Genomic DNA, 20,970 nt, shown 5'->3' with positions numbered 1-20,970 from the left:
GGAGAAAAATACGGAACAACATTTTATTGATGCTTGCAGGCAGCTGGAGTTTTAAGAGTAATTAAATGAAAGGCATTTTCAAACTTTGTTTTCCAATGAGCTACTGTCTTTCCAAATTTGAATTGTGAAACAATGTACCAGCAGCAGCATTATAACACAGAATAGGGGCAAAGTCAGGTAGTGTTTGTCCTAAAAAATTTTTTAGTTAAAGTATAAGATAATTGTTTTATTCTTTGGGTTAATAACAGCTGAAGTAACTTAACCTTGCAACTCTTCAGGGGGAGCATGATATTGTCACATAAGAAAACTAAAAAATGTTTTCCATTTGGGTTGTTGTCTCTTGGGTTGAGCTTTTCAGCAAGTTGCTTATAGCCCTCCTTTTCCATTTGGATTGGTATCATCGCTTTGACCAAACAATATATATTAGTAATTTCCATCCACTGTTTCTGCTTCCTGTCATATGAAGCTTGCTTCAGCATTGTTGATGTAAGACATTTGTTTACTTTTGTGTTGCACATCACTAGCTGCTTCACTTTTATAGCCAGGTTGCATTTTTGCCCTAAAGTGGTGAAAAACTTTTGTTCTGTCCACCTTCAGTGGGAACAATTTACTTGCATATTTTGCCAGGGACACGTGGCTCTTGCCCTCAGACGTGCCCGGGCTTGTCTTATTCTTGCTCTAGGGAATGTAAATGCATGGTGTTGCTATAGCAATGAAATGGTGATATGATATTTTTATGTCACATCAAAATTTCATTCAATTCAATTTTATTTATAAAGCACCAAGTCACAAACTGTACTTGTAGCTTTTCTCGTTTCAGCTTGTTTCAGCAAAACTATAGGTAGAGGCCTTTAACCAGACAGGAGCCAGCCATGATCTCTGTAAAGACAACATTTACTTCCCTGATTTGAGTTTTCCTTTAAGGCCAAAGAAAATAAACTACGCAGGATATTTTACACCACTTGCAAATACCCAACCTTATTTGGCAACTTTAGACTTAAAAAGAAAACCATGATTATTATTATTTTTTTTGCATGTAAAACACAGTGCTCACAAGTTGTGTGTTTCCCTGTCATCCCTCCCTCTGTGTATCTTTTCATGCAGGCGGTGCAGTTAGATTCTGTTAGCTCAGTAAGAGTCAGGTATCTGATCGTGGTTTCCACACTGGCCAACAAACATGAGAGCATCCTGCTGGGCATGGATTTCCCCAACTCAGACAGGTGTGTGTAACCAAGACGAAGGTGTACAGTTGCACAAGATACGATTTCTGTTCTGTTAATAATTCCTGGTTAAGGTTTAACAAGTACAATTTCCTCCTTTGTCTTGTGTGTATGTGTCCTCCCCTTCTGTTTCTAGTGATCATTGCACCATCGGTCTGGTACTGCCAATATGGAGCAATACACAAGTTTATCTGGACGGAGATGGGTAAGAAGCATGTTTTTAAAGAAGGATTAAGGATTATATTCAGTGTGAAAGCAAGCGTGAGGAAGTGATTGGTAGGCTGCTGCACAGACGGTGCAGCCTGATTTCTGGGATTTTGGCCAGAGATAATATGAATGAGTAATGTCCTTATTTTTGGAGTTGAATCATTCTCTGTGAACTACAACAGCTCCTGTCACTCAGTCACATCATTGCATAAGCATGGAGGTCATGTGTTTTTAATAATGAAATGAAAGTAAAGTATGGTTAGTTTCTTTATGCGACTGTGTATTGAAAGGTTAGTGAGTTTAGCTGATTTAAAGTCTTAATAAATTTATTCTTTGACTGCATTGTAGTGCGTGAAGAACATCAAATGTCCATTCCAGCACATTTAGTGTGTCTTCAAATAGCCGGCTATGTCTTGATTAAAACAGTTTGGGCTGCTGATGCTCAAAAAAGGATAGAAGAGCTGATCTCTCAGTAAACTGAGAGGTGTCGGGTTTAAAAACAGTTGGGCTAACATGATGGAGTGCTTAATCTGCTGTGTTTTAAATGCGCGTGCATGCTTTAGTGTCATCCAAGTGTGTTTGCCATGTCACACCAGTATGTTCCCCCTCATCAGGCTGGATCACACCTCCAACTGTGCTAATCAATCACTGTCCTCGCGTTTTCATTCCACAAGAACAAGAACTAATTCTAATCACACTGAATTATTTCTCTCTTGTGTGTCAGACTGTGATGTAGTACAATGATGCTTCTTAACACTGTTACTGTCTTATTTCTCGTTCTTCTCTTTCTCGTCGTCAGGCTTAATAATGAGCGTTCACATTTCTGTGTGTTTCCTGTAGTGGCTTTAGCGTGAGCTCAGCAAAAGAGACCAGAATCTTTAAACCGGTTTCCATGCAGACCATGTGGTGAGTGATGCTTATATCCCCACTGTGGCAGCGTCCAGCTGCTCACTTTGCATATCAATAGCTTTCATTTGCTCTAAATTTCAAGATAAGTCGTTAATACACATAGTGATGTTCTGTTTGCTTTTCCTCTCCCCTCTCTCCTCTTGTAAGGTCAGTGCTGCAGGTGTTGCATGGCTGCTGTGAGCGTGCAATCAAGGCAGCTTTGATCCCAGGCTCTGGGCTGGAATGGGCTCGGCACTACCACCGGCACATCGAGTCCGATCGCAACTGCCTCAATGAGTGGGAGGTCATGAATGACCTGGAGTCGATCCGTAAGGACAGCGATGGACAGAGGTATGCTTTTATTTGTAGTAGCCAAGGGAGTTGATGTGATAGAAAAAAATAATGTACGTTAAGATAATTTACTAAAGTATCATTTTAAGTTATTGGTCCCGGAGTTGGAAAATTCACAATCCACCACACGTAAACGTTGTGTGCTTAAAATCCCATGTTTTAAAAAAGGAACAGCTGTAGCATCAAGTGGAAAATACCTCAAAAATACTAATTAAACATGGCACTTTCAATGCTTAATGTTGCTATTAATGTAGTAATAATGAGAAACTGTTCTTATTGCTTGTGCCTCCCTGCCAGTTGGTACTAAAATTTCCCTTTTGTTCTCTGGGAAGTTCGGCAGAGAGAGTTTCCAGTGAGATCCTGATCAAAGAACACCTGAGAGACATCATGAGGACTGAAGACCTGGACAACCTCACATCCAAAATGGTGAGAAGTGTGGGAAGCTAGAGACAGGAAGTTGGTTTTAGAAAAAAAAAAAAGTCAAATTATTAGAGCATAACTGAGGTGAAAAAATGTGACAAAATGCATTCATTCTCTGCTGTAGGTGCACGCTACCCTGGAGACCAGGATAGGCTTTGACATGAGACCCTACAAGGAGTACATCGACAATGAGATCCTGGTCACCATGGCTCAGATGGACAAGCCCTCTAAAATATTTGACTATCTATACCTGGTGAGTCATTGTTAAAGGTCAGATAGAGTTAAAAGACATATTATGTACAGCCACTTTTGTTTGGTCAAAAAAATTGACATGGCTTTTAGTGCCAGGATGTTGTCATGTGACTGTAACTTCCCCTTTCAGATCTGTGTTGACAGCGATAGGGAAGATGGCTCTGTCAGCCCTTTCCTTTTCATCTTCTCTGACCGTTCTTTAACCTTTTTTGTTTTTATTTGGTTTCAGGGCTCCGAGTGGAACGCAGCTAACTTTGAGGAGCTGCAGAAAAACAAGTTAGTAGTTGAACCTGTAACACTTTCTGCAGCTCTGTGTGTTGTGGTCTGTCTCTGTATCCCATTAACTCACTATAAGGGTAATATTTAACTATGCACTATGTTTTGCTCTGGCTCTGAGTGTGTCTCTGCATGTTTTTCAGCGTGGGCTACATTCTGAATGTGACGAGGGAGATTGACAACTTTTTCCCAGAGTCCTTCAATTACATGAACATCAGAGTGTACGATGTGGAAGCCACAGACTTGCTGTCCCATTGGCCAGCTACATTTAACTTCATCAACACTGCAAGGTACCAGAGGCTTTTTAAATCGAGACTTGTAAAAAGGGTTGTAATTGTTCCAGTGGGACAGAAGCTCGGTTAGGGGCTGAAATGTGTGAATCTAAATATCCATAGAGGTCTGTCTATGACATACTGTAAATAAGAGGGAGACAGGTGGAAAGGTGAAGAAGAAAGGAGTGGAGATAATAAAGGTAGATGATTTAAATGCACAAGAGAGTGCAGACAGGGTTTCGTGGGTGGGGATGAGTGTCAGGGGTTATTTGTGAAGAAGGATAGCAGCAAGAGTGAAGGGGAAGGTTTGCAAGATGGTTGTGAGACCTGACAGTGACAGTGACAAAAAGACAGAAGGCTGAGGTGGAGGTGGCAGAGCTGAAGATGCTCTGGGTACACTATGTTCCCATGGTCTGCAACAAGACTGTACAAGTCTTCACAGTCTGACATGTTATAAATTCAGAAATGTTCTTCTGCATACCTTAGTTTTAACAACTTATTATTTGAATTACTGTTGTCTTTCTGTCAGCTCTAAGCAATCCCCTCTGACACTGACAAAGCATTTTTATCCAGAGAACCACTGCTCAGCTGATATTTTGTCTTTCCAGACCATTCTCTGTAAATCCCAGAGATGCTTGTGTGGTGAAATCACCATTCTTCCATCCATCTTGCATTATCGAGGAGTTGGAACGGTGTACTTAATATAGTGGCCAGTGAGCGTAAAATATAAAATGTTAGAGAGATTTAGCAGCACTGGCGCACTATATGCGTTACTTTAATCCTTTATAGACGAAGTGCTTCCCCCTGTTTCCAGTCTTTATGATGAGCTATGCTTGCTTCATGCAGCTTCATATTTAATGGATACTGCTGAGAGTGTTGTCGGTCTCTGTGCCCACTTTTAACAGAAAATGAAAGGCTACGTTTCCTCAAATATTGAATTCCATCAAGATTGGAATAACCACCAATTTCGCAGTTCACACTGTGACTCGGCTTCCCATTTCAAGTCTAATCTGTGTGAATGATGTCTACAAACGACGACTGAGTTGTGAAACATCATGACAGGCAGTATTCACACAATGAAAATAGAAAAATACTGCTTCTGTGTTTTCAGTTTACAGTTTGGAGTCTTGAAACAAAACCTGTGAGAGAAGGCCAAGCTACCCTACAATTAAAGCTGCAAATCTTAAATTTGTTCAGCTCCTCAGCCAGTTTTAAAGCTGCCACATGTTCACAAACCAGAAGCGTTTTACTGCCGAGCATTATTTTGCATGTGTGTATACATCCCAGCAGTTCTCCCTTCACGACTTAATATTTGTTAAGTAAAATCCAAAATCACGGTGTGAGTTTACGTCTTCATCTTTGTGTATTACAGGAAGAGTGGTCAGGCGGTGTTGGTTCACTGCAAGATGGGCGTGTCCCGCTCTGCGTCTACAGTGATTGCCTACGCTATGAAGCAGCAGCACTGGACACTGGATGTGGCACTGACCTACGTCAGGGATCGCCGGTCCATCATCAAGCCCAATGAGGGCTTCATGAAGCAGCTCCAGACCTACAGCGGCATCCTCAGTGCAAGGTTAGGCCTAGTGCTCTTTTTTTCCTGTTCTCTGTAGTTTGGGAGCTCAGTTGAGGAATGTGCTCTGTGTGCATTTATCATTCCAGCCAGCAGCGCCATAGTGCTCTCTGGAAGCGAAAGTCGAGAGACCAAAGACAAAAATCAGTTCGAAACGAGGAAAGAGGGGAGGAAGAAAAGACAGCCGAAAGTGAAGAAGAAGAAGAAGATGAGGAGGAGGAAGAAGATGATGAGGACGATGACGGACTTGATGAGGATGATGGCGTAGATATTCCAGATGAAAAAAATGACTCAGGGGAAGACTGTGAGGTAATCAGATCCTGAGCAATCTATCACTTTTTAAAATCCGGATTTGTTTATTTTTTTACCTTTACAGCTTTAACTCCTTTATATCTTATCAACCTCATCTAGGTGTTTGAACAGCCTGCCCCAAAGTCTGACACTATCCAAGACCCTGTGCAGACAGGCCCTGTGATTACTGTAAATGAACCAGAAAAGGTGAGCAGACTGCCTGACCTACATTTGTCCTCATATGTTCACGCAGAGTGCATCAAAGGCTACTCATCTTTTTACTTCTCTTTAATCTCCAGGTCATGCCGAGTGTTAATCGTAGTGGCAGAATGAACCTCTACTCATTAATGCAGTCCATCAGCGAGATGGATGATGTGGATAAAGGATATGATCAGGTAAAAGAAGCAGAGTGCTGGTCTCTCTAGCCTCCTCTTTGTAGTTAAGCTGACAGTTTGGAAATGGCTAATTTAGATTGAGGACATGTAGCGAAGCCTGTTGTTTGAAATAGCTCATGAATAAGGTTTTAACTATATGAGTCATGGTTCTTACCTCTCAGCTGTAAAAGGCTGATGGAGCATTGTCGTCACCGCAAGAATGAAGTGATGTAGGATTTTTTTATATTGTCATTACTACTAGGAGACTGAGGGGTAGCACTGGAGGCCGTTTTTATAGCAACTTTTTCTTCTTGTGATTATGTTAATATTTCTACAGACATACATATTGGAAAAAACACCCAAACTAGGTTTCATTTTTAATCAAAATCTTTAGTTTGACTCTATATAAGGACCTGTAAGGCCTTCCATCCCCCCTTTTTCACACCTTGTGTCCTGCCAGTAACTATACTACCAAAATAGTAGCTGATTTAGTCTTCTGTGTGAATCTTTCTAGAGATTATGATGTAATCCACTTCAGGGGTCAACATTATTTTTGGCAGCATTTATGGTTGTGTTGCTTTAGGTGCTAATCATCTCACAGTTACAGTTAAAAATATTTATCTGTCAAGTTTTTGTCTACTTTGTACATTTCCTTACATCAGTTCCAATAGTTTTGACATTTGTGAGTCCTTTCGTTGTTATTCCTTATCTTGAAGCGAGGACTGTTATGCCATCTCTGATAAATTAAAAAACTGTTGTGAATAAGTAGCCAGAAATAGAAGGTATTGACGGTACTGAAGCAGGATAATCACAGTAGTCGCCGGCTACAACGTGTAGTTAGATTTCGACCGAGGTTTACGTCAGGTAGTCACATAGCGTTCAGAGGCATTTGGGGTTGCGATGTATCTGTGGAGTAGATTTCTTGCTGAAGAATTAATCCCAATGTTATAACTTTGTACTTTCCTACTTTGTTCTTTTCAAAGATGCCTGGCAGTCCGAGGCGGTCACCAGGACAGCGGAGGCGTAGCTATGGGCGCCGGTGTCTCACTCACCAGAAAGCATGTGTGGATGTTTCACCTGAACCATCCAGCCGGCCGGGCGCGGGCCAAAGCAAGCCGCAAAGTGATTAAAAAGATGAACAAGCAGGGAGGTACAAGAGGAACTATAAACGAGGCACAGAGGAGAAAAGAAGGAACGTGTGCTCTGGGAACATGCCAAGGTTTTTATACAATGATCCTAAAGTCTTAATTTATATTTTGCAGGTCTTGGATTGCATATGTCACCTCATAAAAGCTATAGTAGATAGTTGATTTTTATAAGGGCCATGCTGCAGTATTGCTGTACCAGTGAAAGCCAGGATTTCTGAAATCATTGTGCATTATTGTATTATTATGTTTTATGTTTATGAAGGTATCCAAACATATATGAACCAGCATGTCCCTGCCGAGCTCCCTCAGTCCCTCTTCCGTTTTTTTAAGCTCTCCTCTCAACACTTCAGACGTATCTATGCAATAACTGTTTTAATTTCCTTATACGAGGCTGTATCCTGCCAGCCCAAAGCAGAAAGTGTTCATTTCCTCCTTCTCACAACACATACCGTGTGCAGATATGGAGGATTTCACTGTATCTAAGCTGTGCATTATGGATTATGTCATGGCTAGTTTTATGGCATACGCCAGTTTGCCAAACTGTATTCCTCTGTGCCGGTGTGCCAATATATTTAAAGGAAATGTCGGTTTGCTAGGAACCTTTCCCACCCATTTTATTTTCATCCATTATATTTTGGCTCCAGGGCTACATGAGTGCCTTCAACCTGAGAATGAAAAGTGATTCTGTAATGATGTTTTTAATGTTTTAGCTTAAGTACAAGGTGGTGGTAATATATTGCATTTCTCTTGTACCATTTGCCACTTTTTTGTCATCATAAATGTGACTTTACAAGTTTGTGCACAATTACAGTATATATAGTCACATAATTGCTGATGGCCTGGGTGCATGTTTTGTGTTTTATACCAGCCTGTGAGAAGACACTGTTCAGGGTTTGAGTTTGTATTTATATGGACTTTGAATGGATCAACTTAAATTATTCCATGTTCTGTTTTCACTAGATGCTGATGAGGACATTTCTTATTTTATGCTGGTATTACTTTTTATCCAGTGAACCCAAGCTAAAAAGAAAGAAAGCATTTAACCTGCATGCTCACTATTAGGGAAAAAAAAGAGGAAAAAAGAAAACATGCACTTTATAATCCCAACACACTGTTCCCACCGCCTGAGCCAACTTCACACTGTACTATGATTAAAATGATCAGTGATTGGTTTTTATTGTCATCCATTTCCTTATTGTAACAGACTCTCTGCTGCCTGCACCTCACTCTTGTTTACATGCACCTGAGTAAAAAATAAATTATTGTACTCCAAACAAGAACCTTTATTTTTTGATTAAATAATAAACCAGAGGAGACTGATTTAATATAAAAGAGACATGGCACAGGGACAAGCCTTCTTTTGATTCCTATTTTTTACTGTAGCAGTTGTAATCTTAATATCAGCACAGTAATAGTTAACAAAAGAGAGGGGTAATGGGGATAAAGAGCAGATTTATACAGAACAGCTGATTTGACTGATGAATTAAAGTCAGGTCCCAATGTATTTCCTTCTGGGTTCACTTAGAATTATTCCTCCTGCTTTCATTGCAGCTCTGAAAGACTGAACCTGCAAAACAGAAAAGCCAGAGAGAGAGAGAGACGTGAAGCAAATGGCTACCTAAGTGAAGGAAAATGACAGTAACTTTATTTCCAGTCCCTGCTGCATGTACTCACAGAATCTGAGCGGTATGTCCAGGGAATCACCCTATACACCATCCTGGTGATGCCAGCCTGCTGGCAGCGATGCGCCAGCACCTCGCCCACAGCCTGACAGGCTGCCACGCAGTTTGTAGAAGCCAGCTCCTTCTTCACAGCCCACTCTTTGGTCGAACAAGAAAGCACCGGAATAGGGGAGCAGCTGGAAAACACTTGGGCTGTCACATGGTGTTGGCTACGGGAGAACATCAACCTGAAACAATGACAGGCATGAGAGGAAATTAAATAGAGATAATTGTTCTTTATGCATGAATATGCTATGTTTCATATCAACCTGACTGATTACATTACGTTTTTGTCCTTTCATACTGACAGTTCTGAACCCAATGGGGTAGAACAAATACAGAATATTCGTATAATCTAGAATAATAGTAGTGAATATAAAAACAATTATCTTTGTTTCCCAATTTTAGTTATACAACTTAACATTAATTTAAGAAAATAATTAATAAATTTAGATAAATAGATACTTGTTTGTAGGCTGTAAGCTGTGATCCAATGTGGGGTTGATGCACATGACTGTTGTCTCCATTTCTCTTTGAATTTTGTTACCAACAACTGCTACACTTTTAAACATATCTTTCTGTTCATTTTGTGTCTTTGACTGTTTCTTTAGATCAATGCATGTGCGCCACCACGTCTCAAGAACAATGACTGTGTCACTGCTTGTTACAAAGTCATAATCCTTCATAGACTGAAGTCATTTTAAATGTGTAATTTAGTTTGATAAGGTAACTGGTTACATTACTAATTACACTGATATAGTTATTGTATAACCTTCTAACAATGTGTTACCTCATAACATTTGGTACTATAAAGTTAGAAAGTAATTCACAAGTCCTCACTAACAATAGTTGTTAAATTACAGTAAGCTGTATCACGACTATGCTTATTTCATCACAACTAGATTTATTTCTGGAATACTAAAATATGAATGAAATTTAAAAACTGCCATTTGAAGAAAAAAACAAAAATACAACAGCTAATGTGACATTACAGCTCTTATAATGCAATCATGTTGGGGGGTCTGTCTATGGTGTCCCACAAGGTTCTGTATTGGGGCCTTTATATCTGCTCTCTCGTCTGAACATTTATGAACATTTCTTATCACTGCTATGCAGACGAAGTTCAGTTATAGGTCGTCTTTTAAGGCCCAAGAATTTTATAATCTACAGATCCTGAATATATGCTTAGGCTATTAAAAGATGGATGGCTGACAACTTTCTCCTACTTAATAATGAAGAAAAACCTGAAGTCCTTGTTTGTGCCCCTGACAGATTGGTCCCCTTCTGATATTTGCTAAATCTTGTATCAGGAACCTTGGGGTAACTTTGCTTTCACTTCTCATGCTCATGTCAAATTTCTGGTTTGATACTGATCTTTTTTAACGTTTGGTTCACTCTTTTTCTTTTTTAACACTCTGGTATTTTATTGTGATTTTAGATAAACAAGAGACACCCTAGCAGTGCTACTCGGTCAGTATAACGTTACTCTGATTTTGGACTTCAAAGTAAAAGCCCTTTACAATTTCATATATGAGCAATATTCGTCTGAATCCAGAATTCCGTTATAGAGAAACCACCTGTTTCCACAGACTAATTTCACTTTAAATCAACAGGATGCACCCTCACAGTGGTACTCAGATTCTGGATTTCACAGTAAGAACTTAAACCTTTACAGACCTGTGGTAGAACTCCCGGTGTGGCCAGGTTGTCTTCCAGCCCCGATCCTTCACAGCCAGAGCCATCTGCTCCAGGTTGCGGGGATTTCTGTTTACAAAGGTCGGGTTCACGGCTTCATTTTCATCCGCGGAGGGCTCTGGCTGAGAAGCTGCTTGACTCAGACACCGAGCTGTGTGACAATTAGAGTCTGGTCAGCTTTCATGACTGCAGATAGAAAGTTTAAGGCTTTCTAGCTTTACTTGCTTACCCGTCTGGTTTGAAAGCAGGGCTGGCCGACAGTGTTGAATTTGACCTAAGAGCAGCCGCACACTGCGACTAACTTGGCTCAGAGCCATGTCCTCCCGAGCAGTGCTCCCCTCACAAATAAAAAGTCCAATCAATGTGTTACCATCCGGTAAGACGCCAAAAACAAGCAAACAAACTATTCAAGAAAAATCCACCGTTACATGAGGAGTCCCATCTTTGACATTCCGATAATATCCGGTTCACTCTGTGCTACTTAGGAAACAGCACAGATAGAAACCGAACACGCGCTTAAGGTTCCGTTTACACTAACTCCGGAACTTAAAACGGTGGGAAACGCCAACAACTTTTTAATTCTACTAAAACTATCAGGCAACAAGAGTAACCAGTGATCTGAAGAGTCTTCCCTGCAAAAGAAGTTATTACTATTATTTAATGTCAGACTCCTTTTGTGTAGGAGTTGTTACATTGTTGTATTTACATCTTTTACACTAATGAGCAAACGTCTCGAGCCACCCCTCATTTCCTTATACTGTATGTTACTTGGAAAATGGGAAATTAGTACAGTGATTTATTGAAACGTGAAAACATACATAGAAATACAGTAAATTAGACAAAAACAAGAGTTTTTACAATTCTTATGAGCTTGAAAGTCAAAATTTGGAATAACTCTGAACTCTATGAACTCTTTTAGTCAAGCTTTTTTTGTCATTTATTTAAGTCGTCTTCACAAATAGTTTCCAGACATCTTGAAGGACAAACAAAGCTCTCATTTGGATGTTGCTGAGTTCTCTGTCAAGATGATCCCACACTACTTCAGTAATGTTGAGGTCAAGCCATGGCTGATAGTTGTCCTATTGTGTTTTGGATCATTGTTATGCTGCTACAGACTGAGAATCACCTTGTTGGTACAAAAAATAAAATGTATACTTAGTGTGATGTTGGATAGAATCAAAGAAATGGAAAAAAAAAATCGTTTTTTTTTTTGTCACAGGCTGTTAAGAAAAAACGACCTAAAGACAAAAAATGTTCCTCAGAAGCCAAATATGAAACATTAACAGTTGGCTCCTCTAGACTTCTGCACAGTACTTTCATCTGTGGTAACTTCTCAAAACAGTACTGTGGCATATAAATGGTATCACTCAGCTGGCAACAGATACTTCAAGTGCTTCATTTAATAAAACTCAACATTTAATTTATTTTCTGCTGAAAACTCTTCAATTTTACAGTGTAAACAGGGAGGGGAAAATTCATTCCATTGCAGTGTTTTGTACAAAGTGGTGGTTTAACAATAGAAGACACCATCTGTCCATAACACATAATGTATAAACAAACAGTCCTAGTAAGGCACCCGAGAAAAATGTATTTATCAATAAATACTTGGTGTGGTGTTGTTGGAAGACATGACAATGTGGGAAAATCTTTGGCTCATAAAAATCATCCAAGTCATTATCTGAAGAATTCTAAAGAACTTGCACTTTAATACTTCAGGTCAAAACTTAAACTTTCCCTTAAACTGCAAAACAAATCCATTCACTAGTGTACTTTCCCTTTTCAAAATTGATGCTTATTATAAATGTTGAGAGAGTGAAAAGCACATGATTACCAACAATTTCTCATGCTACTGATAGAGTAATTAGAAAGCAGTACATTACACTTTGAAAAATAATTAGCATGGGGATACAAAATATATGTTTCATATATGATATGATATAGTGGTAAATTAACGTATAGGGAATCATTCTACTGATGCAAAAATAAGAGTACATCATTCATCGATCATTGTGCAAGTTAACTAAACCCTTTCATAGCAAAAGGGAACCAAAGGTCGAGTACCGTTGTTAAGACAGGGTCGTTCTGATTCATAGACACATAAATTAACTTTGCTAGCAACCCTGAATAACCCGTTGGCTGATCATATAGGGTTTGAGACATTTATTATAGATGTGAAGGAGAAAGGGGTGAGTTTGTAACCATCTCCACTGTAGAACTTGTTCTGAAACTCCACCCTGTGAAAGAGACGGGCATAAGTCAATCTCCAGCAACAAACAGAAACCTCAGAGCAAGTACCATACTCTTATTCTACAGTGGACTTTTTTTTGGTAATAGTCTGACTTGTTGTTCCTAAAGGTTAAGTCAATCTTTTCTCCAGCACCACCATCCTGAGAAAAATACAGCATTAATGCTACATACTGTAGGTGGTGTCTCCTACAGTCAAATTCCACTTTGCATGCAGGGTTATTGCCAGAGGCAGCTGTAAAGTCTGTTTAGCACAGTCATTGCCTTCACTACATCTGTCACACGACAGACAGCAAATAGAGTGCAATGTTTACACCAGCATGTAACAAAAACATGTGACCATGGATTGCTGGCTTAAACAATGCACAGACACATAAAACCTGACACACACTCCGAAATAAAAAATAAATTAAAAAGTGGTTCAGGATTTTACCCAGTCTAATCATACAGCCTATTTCTTTTAAAAATCTTAGTTAAGCAAAGCTATTTTCCCCCTTCGTCTCAACCCTTCTGTCATTCTCACCAGTGCAGACGGAGCGCGTGCAAGAAAGCTGAGAGCCCCTCCATGACCAGAAGGATGCAGACTGTCAGCACAGCGAAGAAGGCGAAAATCACAAAGAGGACTACAGCTCCCACGTAACCTTGCCACGTCAGCGCCTTACGCATGACCATCTCCCACAGCACCTCTGACAGCTCTGTGGAGACACAAGTGAATCACTGTTAGAGAATCACAGCTGGCTGGAAAACAACAACATGAGTGTGTATAACTAGAGAAATAAAATGGATTAAAAAAATAAATAAAAAGAAGAACAGTATGAGTAAGTTTCCTTTAAAAGAGGAAGTCTCGTGTGTGTGTGTGCATCATGTGAGTATGAAGATAAGCATTGTGTTTGTATGTGCAGTGCCACTGACGTGCGTGTGCCAGGCTGAGAGCCCAGAGTCGGAGGTAAGAGGCTGTGTTGGAGATGCAGCCCAAGCAGTACTCGATGGTGTGGATGGCCTGATGCATGAACACATCCGCAACATCAAACTCCTACAGAAAGCACAACAACAAAAAAAACAAAAACAAAAGGAGTTCACCAGACCGTATTAAAACAGGTAAACTAATTTAGTTACTCTAGCTTCACCCTCACCTCTTCTACTAGCGGCCTTCCTTCTACTTCCCCCTGATGAACATTGATCGAGCCTTCGTCAGACACCAGTGGACGCCTGTCTTCATCCAGATGCTGCAGAGAATTAAAGATCAGTCAGAAAAGTAAATGCAGCTACATAAAAGGAATTAAAATCCAACCAAACGCAGACTCACGACTCGACGTTGTCTTCTCTTGAACATAATGTATTCAAACGTGGGCTTCCCAAGGAGGAGGAATGGCACAGAACACAGAGCCAGTATCACCAGGACCTTCTGCACTATAGCCTACACAGAGTTACAGAGAAGAGGTTAACCTCATTTGACCGTTAATTTATTCAGTTCAGGGCTTGCATGTATTTATCTACTTAATGAATGCAGCATTTTTGTCATTCAAAAAACAAAACGGACACACAACTACATCACTGTTGCTTGATAATGCAGTTAAAGTGCTGATTACTATATTTGGAAAGTCCCTTATTGTGTTCATGTGCTTGTAATAGATGTGGCATCTGGGGTTTGACCTGCCAAAGCAGTGCTGCATTTACATGCTAGACTTTCACAAAATAAAAACCACAAACAACCACTGAAAGATGTAAATATGGTAACAACATACATAAAGACTATCATTCAGTTTATAATAAGATTTCATGATAACTACTGCTCAGTGTGACCAACTAACACACACGTTTCGGGAAGTGGGAAGCTAAGAAAATGAATAAAGCAAACCCGATATGTTCCTATTAGTGAAGCTCACAAACGACGCACACACCTGTCCATGATAAAGCGGAGGGTTGTCAGGGTTTTCCGTAAACAGGAACATGTCTATGAAGTGGATCAGTATGCTGGGAGCACTTTTGGACTGAGAAGGAGCGTAAGCAACCCACTTATAGACCACCATGAACACCAGGTAGCCAAACAGAAACAGCAGAAAGAAAAGCTCTGGGATCAGCACAAAAATCAAACTGCTGAACTTGCGAAAGTGCCTGTAGAAAAAGAAAAAAACAACAACCAGGGAGAAACAAGGATAAGAACATGAGGATGTGAAGGTAACACAGAGCTAATCTGAAACACACAAAACACATGTGCAAGCGAAACACATGCAACCAAAGGGTAAAGATTATTTACCAGTAGTTGAAGAATGACAAGCAGACTCCAAAAGTCATGTGAATAATGCCGATGATGACTGACATCTTCATTTTGTAAGAGTTTAGGAATGTTAGTTTGTTGTTGGACATCCCCCAGACCTGACGACAACATCAGAGAGAATAACTGGAGTTACAATCGAGACATATATATACATATTTATGTCCATATTTGATTGGAGGACAATGAATATGATGGGCACACCGGGTCAATGCCAAATGGATAGGGGCTTGTGAAAACGCCGGGCACAACAGGATCCATGGATAAGTACTGGCTCCCTGCCAGCACCGATGAACTGAAAGAGACCCCACGAAGGTAAAAAAGTGTGTTGAAAATGGAGTAAACAGAAAATAAATATTACTTATTATATTATTGTTTATGATTTATTTGACCTGTATTTTGTGTGTACTAAAAACTCAATAAACACATTGTTGGGAAAAAAAAAAAAAAAAAAAAAAAAAGCAGGGTGAATACACGAAAATGTTCTTACTTCCATATGTTTTTTTCAAACATTGGGCCGACGTGCCAGGCCGAGCTGAAGGTGGCGAGGCCTTTGCTGAAGCACTCGTTGTAAATGGCTCCCGTGTAGATGGAGAACAGTCCCATCAGCAGAATCAAATACCTTCCACCGAACATCATCCTCCAGATCTGACACACAAAGTGGTCAAGGACATGTTTTAGTACATTAGAATTATTTGACTTTTTGTTTTTTGTTTTTTACATTTAAACATAAATGGGAAGCTGTGTGACAAAAAACAGAATGCAATGATTTAGTCCCAAATATTTTGCGTCATCTTGTTGCCATGTTTTGTTTTGTTTTCCTTAAAAATGGTACATGCTTTCAGTTTAAACGGTTAACATGTTTTCTATGTCCTACTGTGAATCAAATATAGGTTTATGAGAATTGCAAATGAATGCGTTTTGTTATTATTTAGGTTCTATGACGTTTTTGGAATTGAGGTCACAGAAACCATTGCTACTTTTGCTCTCATTTTTCTCTTCGGTGATTTTCATGTTGGTTCAACTTGTAATACCACTAAAAGAATGAAGCCAGAGGCATGTTTGTGCATGCAAATTTCAAACCACATGCAAAATTTACAAGGTACTGGCGGATTCCTTGGCCCACGCAGATTATGAAAGCATTCTGGAATTTCAGTACACTTTTTGGGGCATCCGTTAAACAGGAAGTGAGTTCATTTGGTTATTAGTGTGGTGACAAGCAGGTCCTGTGGAACAGAGGAACAATCTAAATGTGGTCTGTTGTTTTACTGATGCTGCTTGGTCTGAAATTAAGTTGCCTTTAAGTTAGACATTTTGTTAAATACAGAGTGTCTCCTCTCCTAAGTTACCTCATTGTTGTTGTTTCTAAGTTTGGGATCCTTTTCCTCGAGGACCATCCAGAGAGCAGTCAGAGTCATCAGTAAACCATGGCCCACGTCCCCAAACATCACCGCAAACAGGAAGGGGAATGTAATTATGGTGAACAATGCTGCAGGAGCATTGAGAGACGAGATTTAGCCAAAGACAAATACCTGAAAGACTTCACTTTGAACACATTTCATGAAGAAATTATTTATGTCATCTAATGACGCACCTGGATTGACTTCACGGTAGGCTGCCACTCCGTAGGCATCTACAATGTTCTGGAAACCTGTTGTGAAGGAGTTGAGGGGAAACAGAGTAGGTCGAGGTGTAGAGCAAGGCAAGCGGTTGTAGAAAGAGTCAACCCCACTACCGCTTTTCCTCTGAGGTCAGAGAACAGGGTGGGATAAAAACAGGAAATTAGGCGATTTGCTCATCTGTGCTTTTTACAGCTCTATGTTTCTGCTCATCTGTTGTCTCACCCCTCCCTCTCTCAGCGCACTCTGCAGTTCAGGCAGCTTGGCGGTGGGACACCAGGCCTCAGCGATCAGGCATTTGTCAGTGACAGAGGGGCTGCAGAGATTCAGTACCGACTGGATCGCCTTGCATTTCTGGACGCGCACCTTCCACTGGGGCAGAACGGCCACCGCCTTCATCAGCAGCTGCTGCAAGAAGCTTTCTGTCTGTGACAACACCTGAAGTCGCAGAAGGAAACACAAAAAGAGGCATGATGAATGTTCTAGAAGCACTGTAATATAATATCCTATGTAGAAACTATAAAACCAGAGATTACAGTCTTTTAATTATTTTGATGTGAATATGTAGTATCAAAAACCAAAAGAAAATCACTCACTGATTTGATATCTTCAATTCTACCTTGAAGTCCCTGGAGAACCTCCTCTCTCTCAGCAGAGCTCTCGGGGTATGCAAATGTCTCAGTGCGGAAGCTGCGAGGGGGGAAAATCCAAAGAAATTCAAGTTCAAAACACAGCAAGGTGCAGTTTCAGAATCTCAAAAATAAAAGAAAGAAAAAAAAATCCCCACCAATCGCAGATCTTCTTGACTTTCTGTCCAATCTGATCTCCCCAGAAGGAAATGAGGAACACGGTCCATTGCACCATTTCCCCCTGCAAATGGAGAAAGAGCAAACTGCTGTGGTAAAACACCTGGAATGAAACTCACAGCAGAAACTCTCTGCGATCCCCTCTCCTTTTCCCCGAGCTCTTACAGTGTCAGGGTGCTGAAGTCGATCCTCCATTTCTCTAAAATCCACAATAATGTAACCGCGACACGCCCGCCATAACAGTCGCTCGAACGAGGGCACCTTCCAGGGGTGGACCACTCCTGCCACAAAACTGAGGGAGAGGAAAACTGTTATATAGAGAGGAAAAAGACAACATTTTACTCTTTAACATTTAATTGAGACCTACCTGAGTCGGACATCTTGGCGGTTATCAAACAGACCTTGGCTCTCCACTCCAGGTGGCACCTGTGAGAATAAGACAGAGAACATTCTTTTTTAGTTTTCCTCATGACAACAATTACAGAAAATGGAGCAGAAATGGAGTTTTTCACCACGTGTGACGCCGTGAGAGAGTGAGTTCTGGTCAGGACTCCTTGATACTGGGAGAGCTGCGTCAGCTGAGCCCTAAGGCTATCTCTGTTCCTGGATACCTAGTAGGAAACATACACGATATTTCATTAATCCCAAAAATTGTTCTGTCTCTCGTGGTGCACTAAGCAAAAAACCGAAGACTAACTCCTCAGGCTCTATTTTGGCACTCACCTCCTTGAGTTCCCTGGCGAGCCTCTCGCTCTCCTCCTCTATGGTGATGAGCTCACGGGGCTGAGGGGCAGAAGGTGTCGGACACGGAGGAGGGAGTGGACCCTTTAAGGATGGCGAGCGATTTATCTCCTGCTCCAAGAAGTCTGGAGGGTGGAAAAGGTGGATGATGAATCATGGAAAATAAAGAAGATGAATGGAAATGTAAAGGGGAGCATTATGAGTCAGTACTCACGGAAAGTCTTCTCGAGATCCTCGCATCGTCTGACCTCGCTGACAAATTTCCTCTGAAAGGAGTTCACGTTGGGGTTTAACTGAAAGCGGAGAGCAGAGAATAAGGTTACTGAGCGAGTCTACATGACCTTCACCAAAACCCATGACACAGTCTGTTGCAGGTTAACAATTGCACTGGACTCCATGAACTGCACCAAGAAGAAGAAGAACGGAATAAAGGGTTTAATAGACTCACGTCTCTGAACTCAACCAGGCCCAGCTCTCCCAGCTCGCTGACACAATTATAGGCCGAGCCGGACTGAAGAAAGAGCTGCACCAGGCACACCTCCTCGCTGCGAAATATGGAGCCCATGTCTGTACAACACCAAAGAAACAACTTTACACACACACCGTCCTCTGGATACAGCTGAGTGAAAGTACTGCACCATATAAAGAGGAATATGAATTAAAAAAAAAAAAAAAGACAGACAATGGTGTTAACAGATGGCATCTACTTTCAGTTAGAGCAATAAAAACTACTCAGTGCAGAAGTATCTAAGTGGAAACTTAAGAAAGAGGAAGCATCAGGTCCTCCTGACCAGATGATCAGGTGGGGTTTCCATTGTTGCATGTACATGTGTCTGCCAAAATTAGCACAGGGACTCTTTTTTAGTTAAATAAATTAATCAAAGATGTACATATATATTAAAAAGCATTACTATATTTTAGAAGGGCCCAATAAGGTGCATTATTACTGCTTTCCCCTAGCTACACACAAAGCTGTTTTGTACAAGCGCTCTACAGTAAACCCCCCCTTTATGAAGGTTACAGTGTTTGATCCTTTTTTTAAAAAAGCTTATAGCGCTGGATCATTTTTCAAAGCATTGCTCGCACTATAGTCAGACTAACCTCATTCATTTGGAGGAATGAGCGGTGAATTGGAACAGTTTCTTCATAAACTGAGCGTTAAGAGTGTCATGAGGGTGAGAAACCGACCACTAAGAATATATACAAAATTACTTATATCATAAAATAGATGTTACATGAAAGGAGCATGGCTTCAGTTTATAAATGTAAAAAGATCCATGCTGTTAAGGAAAAAGCATTTGACTTCGGGTCTTCTTCGATCTATCGACTATTGTCTCTGCTTTTCAGCTTTTGTTGCCTGGGGCAAAGTTTCGTTTTCTCTATCATCGCTAGCACACAACTCCAGTGAAGGAAAAGCCGAAACACTGAAGCGTTTAAAAAATATTTAACCCATTAATATCAGCCACATTAAAGAAAAGTAACAGAGGGGTTTGGTTTAGTCTCGGCGACAACTATAGGAGATAAACCCGCTTGATAAAAACACAGATTTGAGCTGAATGTCGGAAACCTCACCTGTCTGGCTCTTTACCTCCGCTGCAGTTCGACCTGGTGTCTGTCAGGCAGTCTGGTACCCAGCGGGACGGACTGACCCGGGACTGCTAACCTGGACAAAGCAGACGCGTCTGCGAGACTTGGGGTAGAAGTTCTCTGGCTCCGCACTTCCTGTTTGTGAGAGTCACGTTACTGCAGGAGGCACGTGATAGTTACCATTTGAATCTCGCTCCACCGCGAGAGGTCGAGATTTTAGGATCTTTAATGGCGGTAACGAGTCCAATAAGTGGATGTTTTTCTTTGTTCTTTTTTATTAGAATTTTAGTCTGACAGGAAGTCAGAAGCTTATTATTAATAATTCACGGTTTGATATTAGAGTTAAGCTCATCTGGAGAAGCTGGTTTGGCCGTGTACAGTCATCTGGAAACCGCAGTCACGTGCGTTTGATAAACCCAGACCTGCCCTGTTTTTTTCCTCTCCTAACTTTATTAAATACATACAAACCAAGGTCAGTACCATAATTTGTAGCATGTGATGTCTCCAAAAGATACATGCTAACGTTAGGGACACTATTCAAAGTAAAAGTCAACCATACATTTAAAGTGATTTTTAATTCAGTTCTGTTACATTTAAAGAAACTGAAAAATAGTTCCTTTCTTAGTAGTTTCATTATTATGCAGCAGGCAAAGGAAGAATGTAGAAGTTCACAACAATGAACACTTAAAATTCAACTGAGATGTTGTGTAGGATTTGCGTAGAAATCACAGCCTCTAAGCATGCAGATATGTATCATAGGCGTGAAAACCATGGCCGTTTTGATTTCTTCAAGCTATTCTTTCTCTAGGGTGGAATGATTGTACAGCATAGATCTTTAATGGTTTAAAAAAAAAAAAAAAAAAAAACAAGAACTCAGTGCATGTTTGAATTTATTGTGGATTTCCTCTAATCCACACACAATCAAGTCTTTTAATTAATTGGTGTTGAAGGTTCTGTCTTTTTACTTGAAAAGGCCAGCACATATTAACTTCTTGTTCATGCGATCATGAGTT

The 20,970-nt window shown here is 40.5% G+C and overlaps 3 protein-coding genes across 5 annotated transcripts in view; 1 reads left to right on the top strand and 2 right to left on the bottom strand.

Annotated features, from left to right (window-relative positions):
• LOC309714530 (protein phosphatase Slingshot homolog 3) overlaps nucleotides 1-8,441 on the top strand; it is a 12,638-nt gene extending 4,197 nt beyond the window's left edge. For both annotated transcript variants that reach the window (XM_082547072.1, XM_082547073.1), the window contains 13 exons: nucleotides 1,105-1,220; nucleotides 1,357-1,425; nucleotides 2,268-2,333; nucleotides 2,484-2,666; nucleotides 2,999-3,092; nucleotides 3,211-3,339; nucleotides 3,568-3,614; nucleotides 3,758-3,904; nucleotides 5,259-5,459; nucleotides 5,546-5,765; nucleotides 5,868-5,954; nucleotides 6,047-6,142; nucleotides 7,105-8,441. In XM_082547072.1, coding sequence (XP_082403198.1) covers nucleotides 1,105-1,220; nucleotides 1,357-1,425; nucleotides 2,268-2,333; nucleotides 2,484-2,666; nucleotides 2,999-3,092; nucleotides 3,211-3,339; nucleotides 3,568-3,614; nucleotides 3,758-3,904; nucleotides 5,259-5,459; nucleotides 5,546-5,765; nucleotides 5,868-5,954; nucleotides 6,047-6,142; nucleotides 7,105-7,251 — 1,602 coding nt within the window. In that variant the 3' untranslated portion in view covers nucleotides 7,252-8,441. The remainder of the gene's footprint in view (nucleotides 1-1,104; nucleotides 1,221-1,356; nucleotides 1,426-2,267; nucleotides 2,334-2,483; nucleotides 2,667-2,998; nucleotides 3,093-3,210; nucleotides 3,340-3,567; nucleotides 3,615-3,757; nucleotides 3,905-5,258; nucleotides 5,460-5,545; nucleotides 5,766-5,867; nucleotides 5,955-6,046; nucleotides 6,143-7,104) is intronic.
• Nucleotides 8,442-8,537: 96 nt separating this feature from the next.
• Nucleotides 8,538-11,181, bottom strand: mrpl18 (mitochondrial ribosomal protein L18). The gene is made up of 4 exons (XM_082547110.1): nucleotides 10,915-11,181; nucleotides 10,668-10,836; nucleotides 8,944-9,178; nucleotides 8,538-8,836 (listed from the first exon to the last, which is right to left on the bottom strand). The coding sequence occupies exons 1-4, from the start codon at nucleotides 11,000-11,002 to the stop codon at nucleotides 8,759-8,761; spliced, it is 570 nt and encodes a 189-aa protein (XP_082403236.1). The 5' UTR covers nucleotides 11,003-11,181; the 3' UTR covers nucleotides 8,538-8,758.
• Nucleotides 11,182-12,079: 898 nt separating this feature from the next.
• tcirg1b (T cell immune regulator 1, ATPase H+ transporting V0 subunit a3b) lies at nucleotides 12,080-20,466 on the bottom strand. Of its 2 annotated transcripts, none has more exons than XM_082547037.1 (21): nucleotides 19,943-20,466; nucleotides 18,819-18,937; nucleotides 18,585-18,663; nucleotides 18,353-18,495; nucleotides 18,142-18,240; nucleotides 17,997-18,055; nucleotides 17,795-17,921; nucleotides 17,611-17,693; nucleotides 17,420-17,513; nucleotides 17,049-17,261; nucleotides 16,799-16,949; nucleotides 16,554-16,693; nucleotides 15,695-15,852; nucleotides 15,409-15,499; nucleotides 15,187-15,305; nucleotides 14,831-15,044; nucleotides 14,236-14,346; nucleotides 14,063-14,155; nucleotides 13,842-13,962; nucleotides 13,453-13,624; nucleotides 12,080-12,919 (listed from the first exon to the last, which is right to left on the bottom strand). In XM_082547037.1, the coding sequence occupies exons 2-21, from the start codon at nucleotides 18,933-18,935 to the stop codon at nucleotides 12,826-12,828; spliced, it is 2,478 nt and encodes an 825-aa protein (XP_082403163.1). In that variant the 5' UTR covers nucleotides 18,936-18,937; nucleotides 19,943-20,466; the 3' UTR covers nucleotides 12,080-12,825. The 2 variants fall into 2 exon arrangements, with proteins under 2 accessions (XP_082403163.1, XP_082403164.1); XM_082547038.1 differs by having other exon boundaries at nucleotides 18,145-18,240; nucleotides 19,943-20,463.
• Nucleotides 20,467-20,970: the final 504 nt, after the last annotated feature.

Source organism: Aulonocara stuartgranti (genome assembly GCF_965226115.1).
Source record: "Aulonocara stuartgranti genome assembly, chromosome: 2".
NCBI classification, from domain to species: Eukaryota; Metazoa; Chordata; class Actinopteri; order Cichliformes; family Cichlidae; genus Aulonocara; species Aulonocara stuartgranti.
The sequence above is the reverse complement of the archived record's forward strand: the minus strand, read 5'-3'. Positions and strand labels throughout refer to the sequence as shown.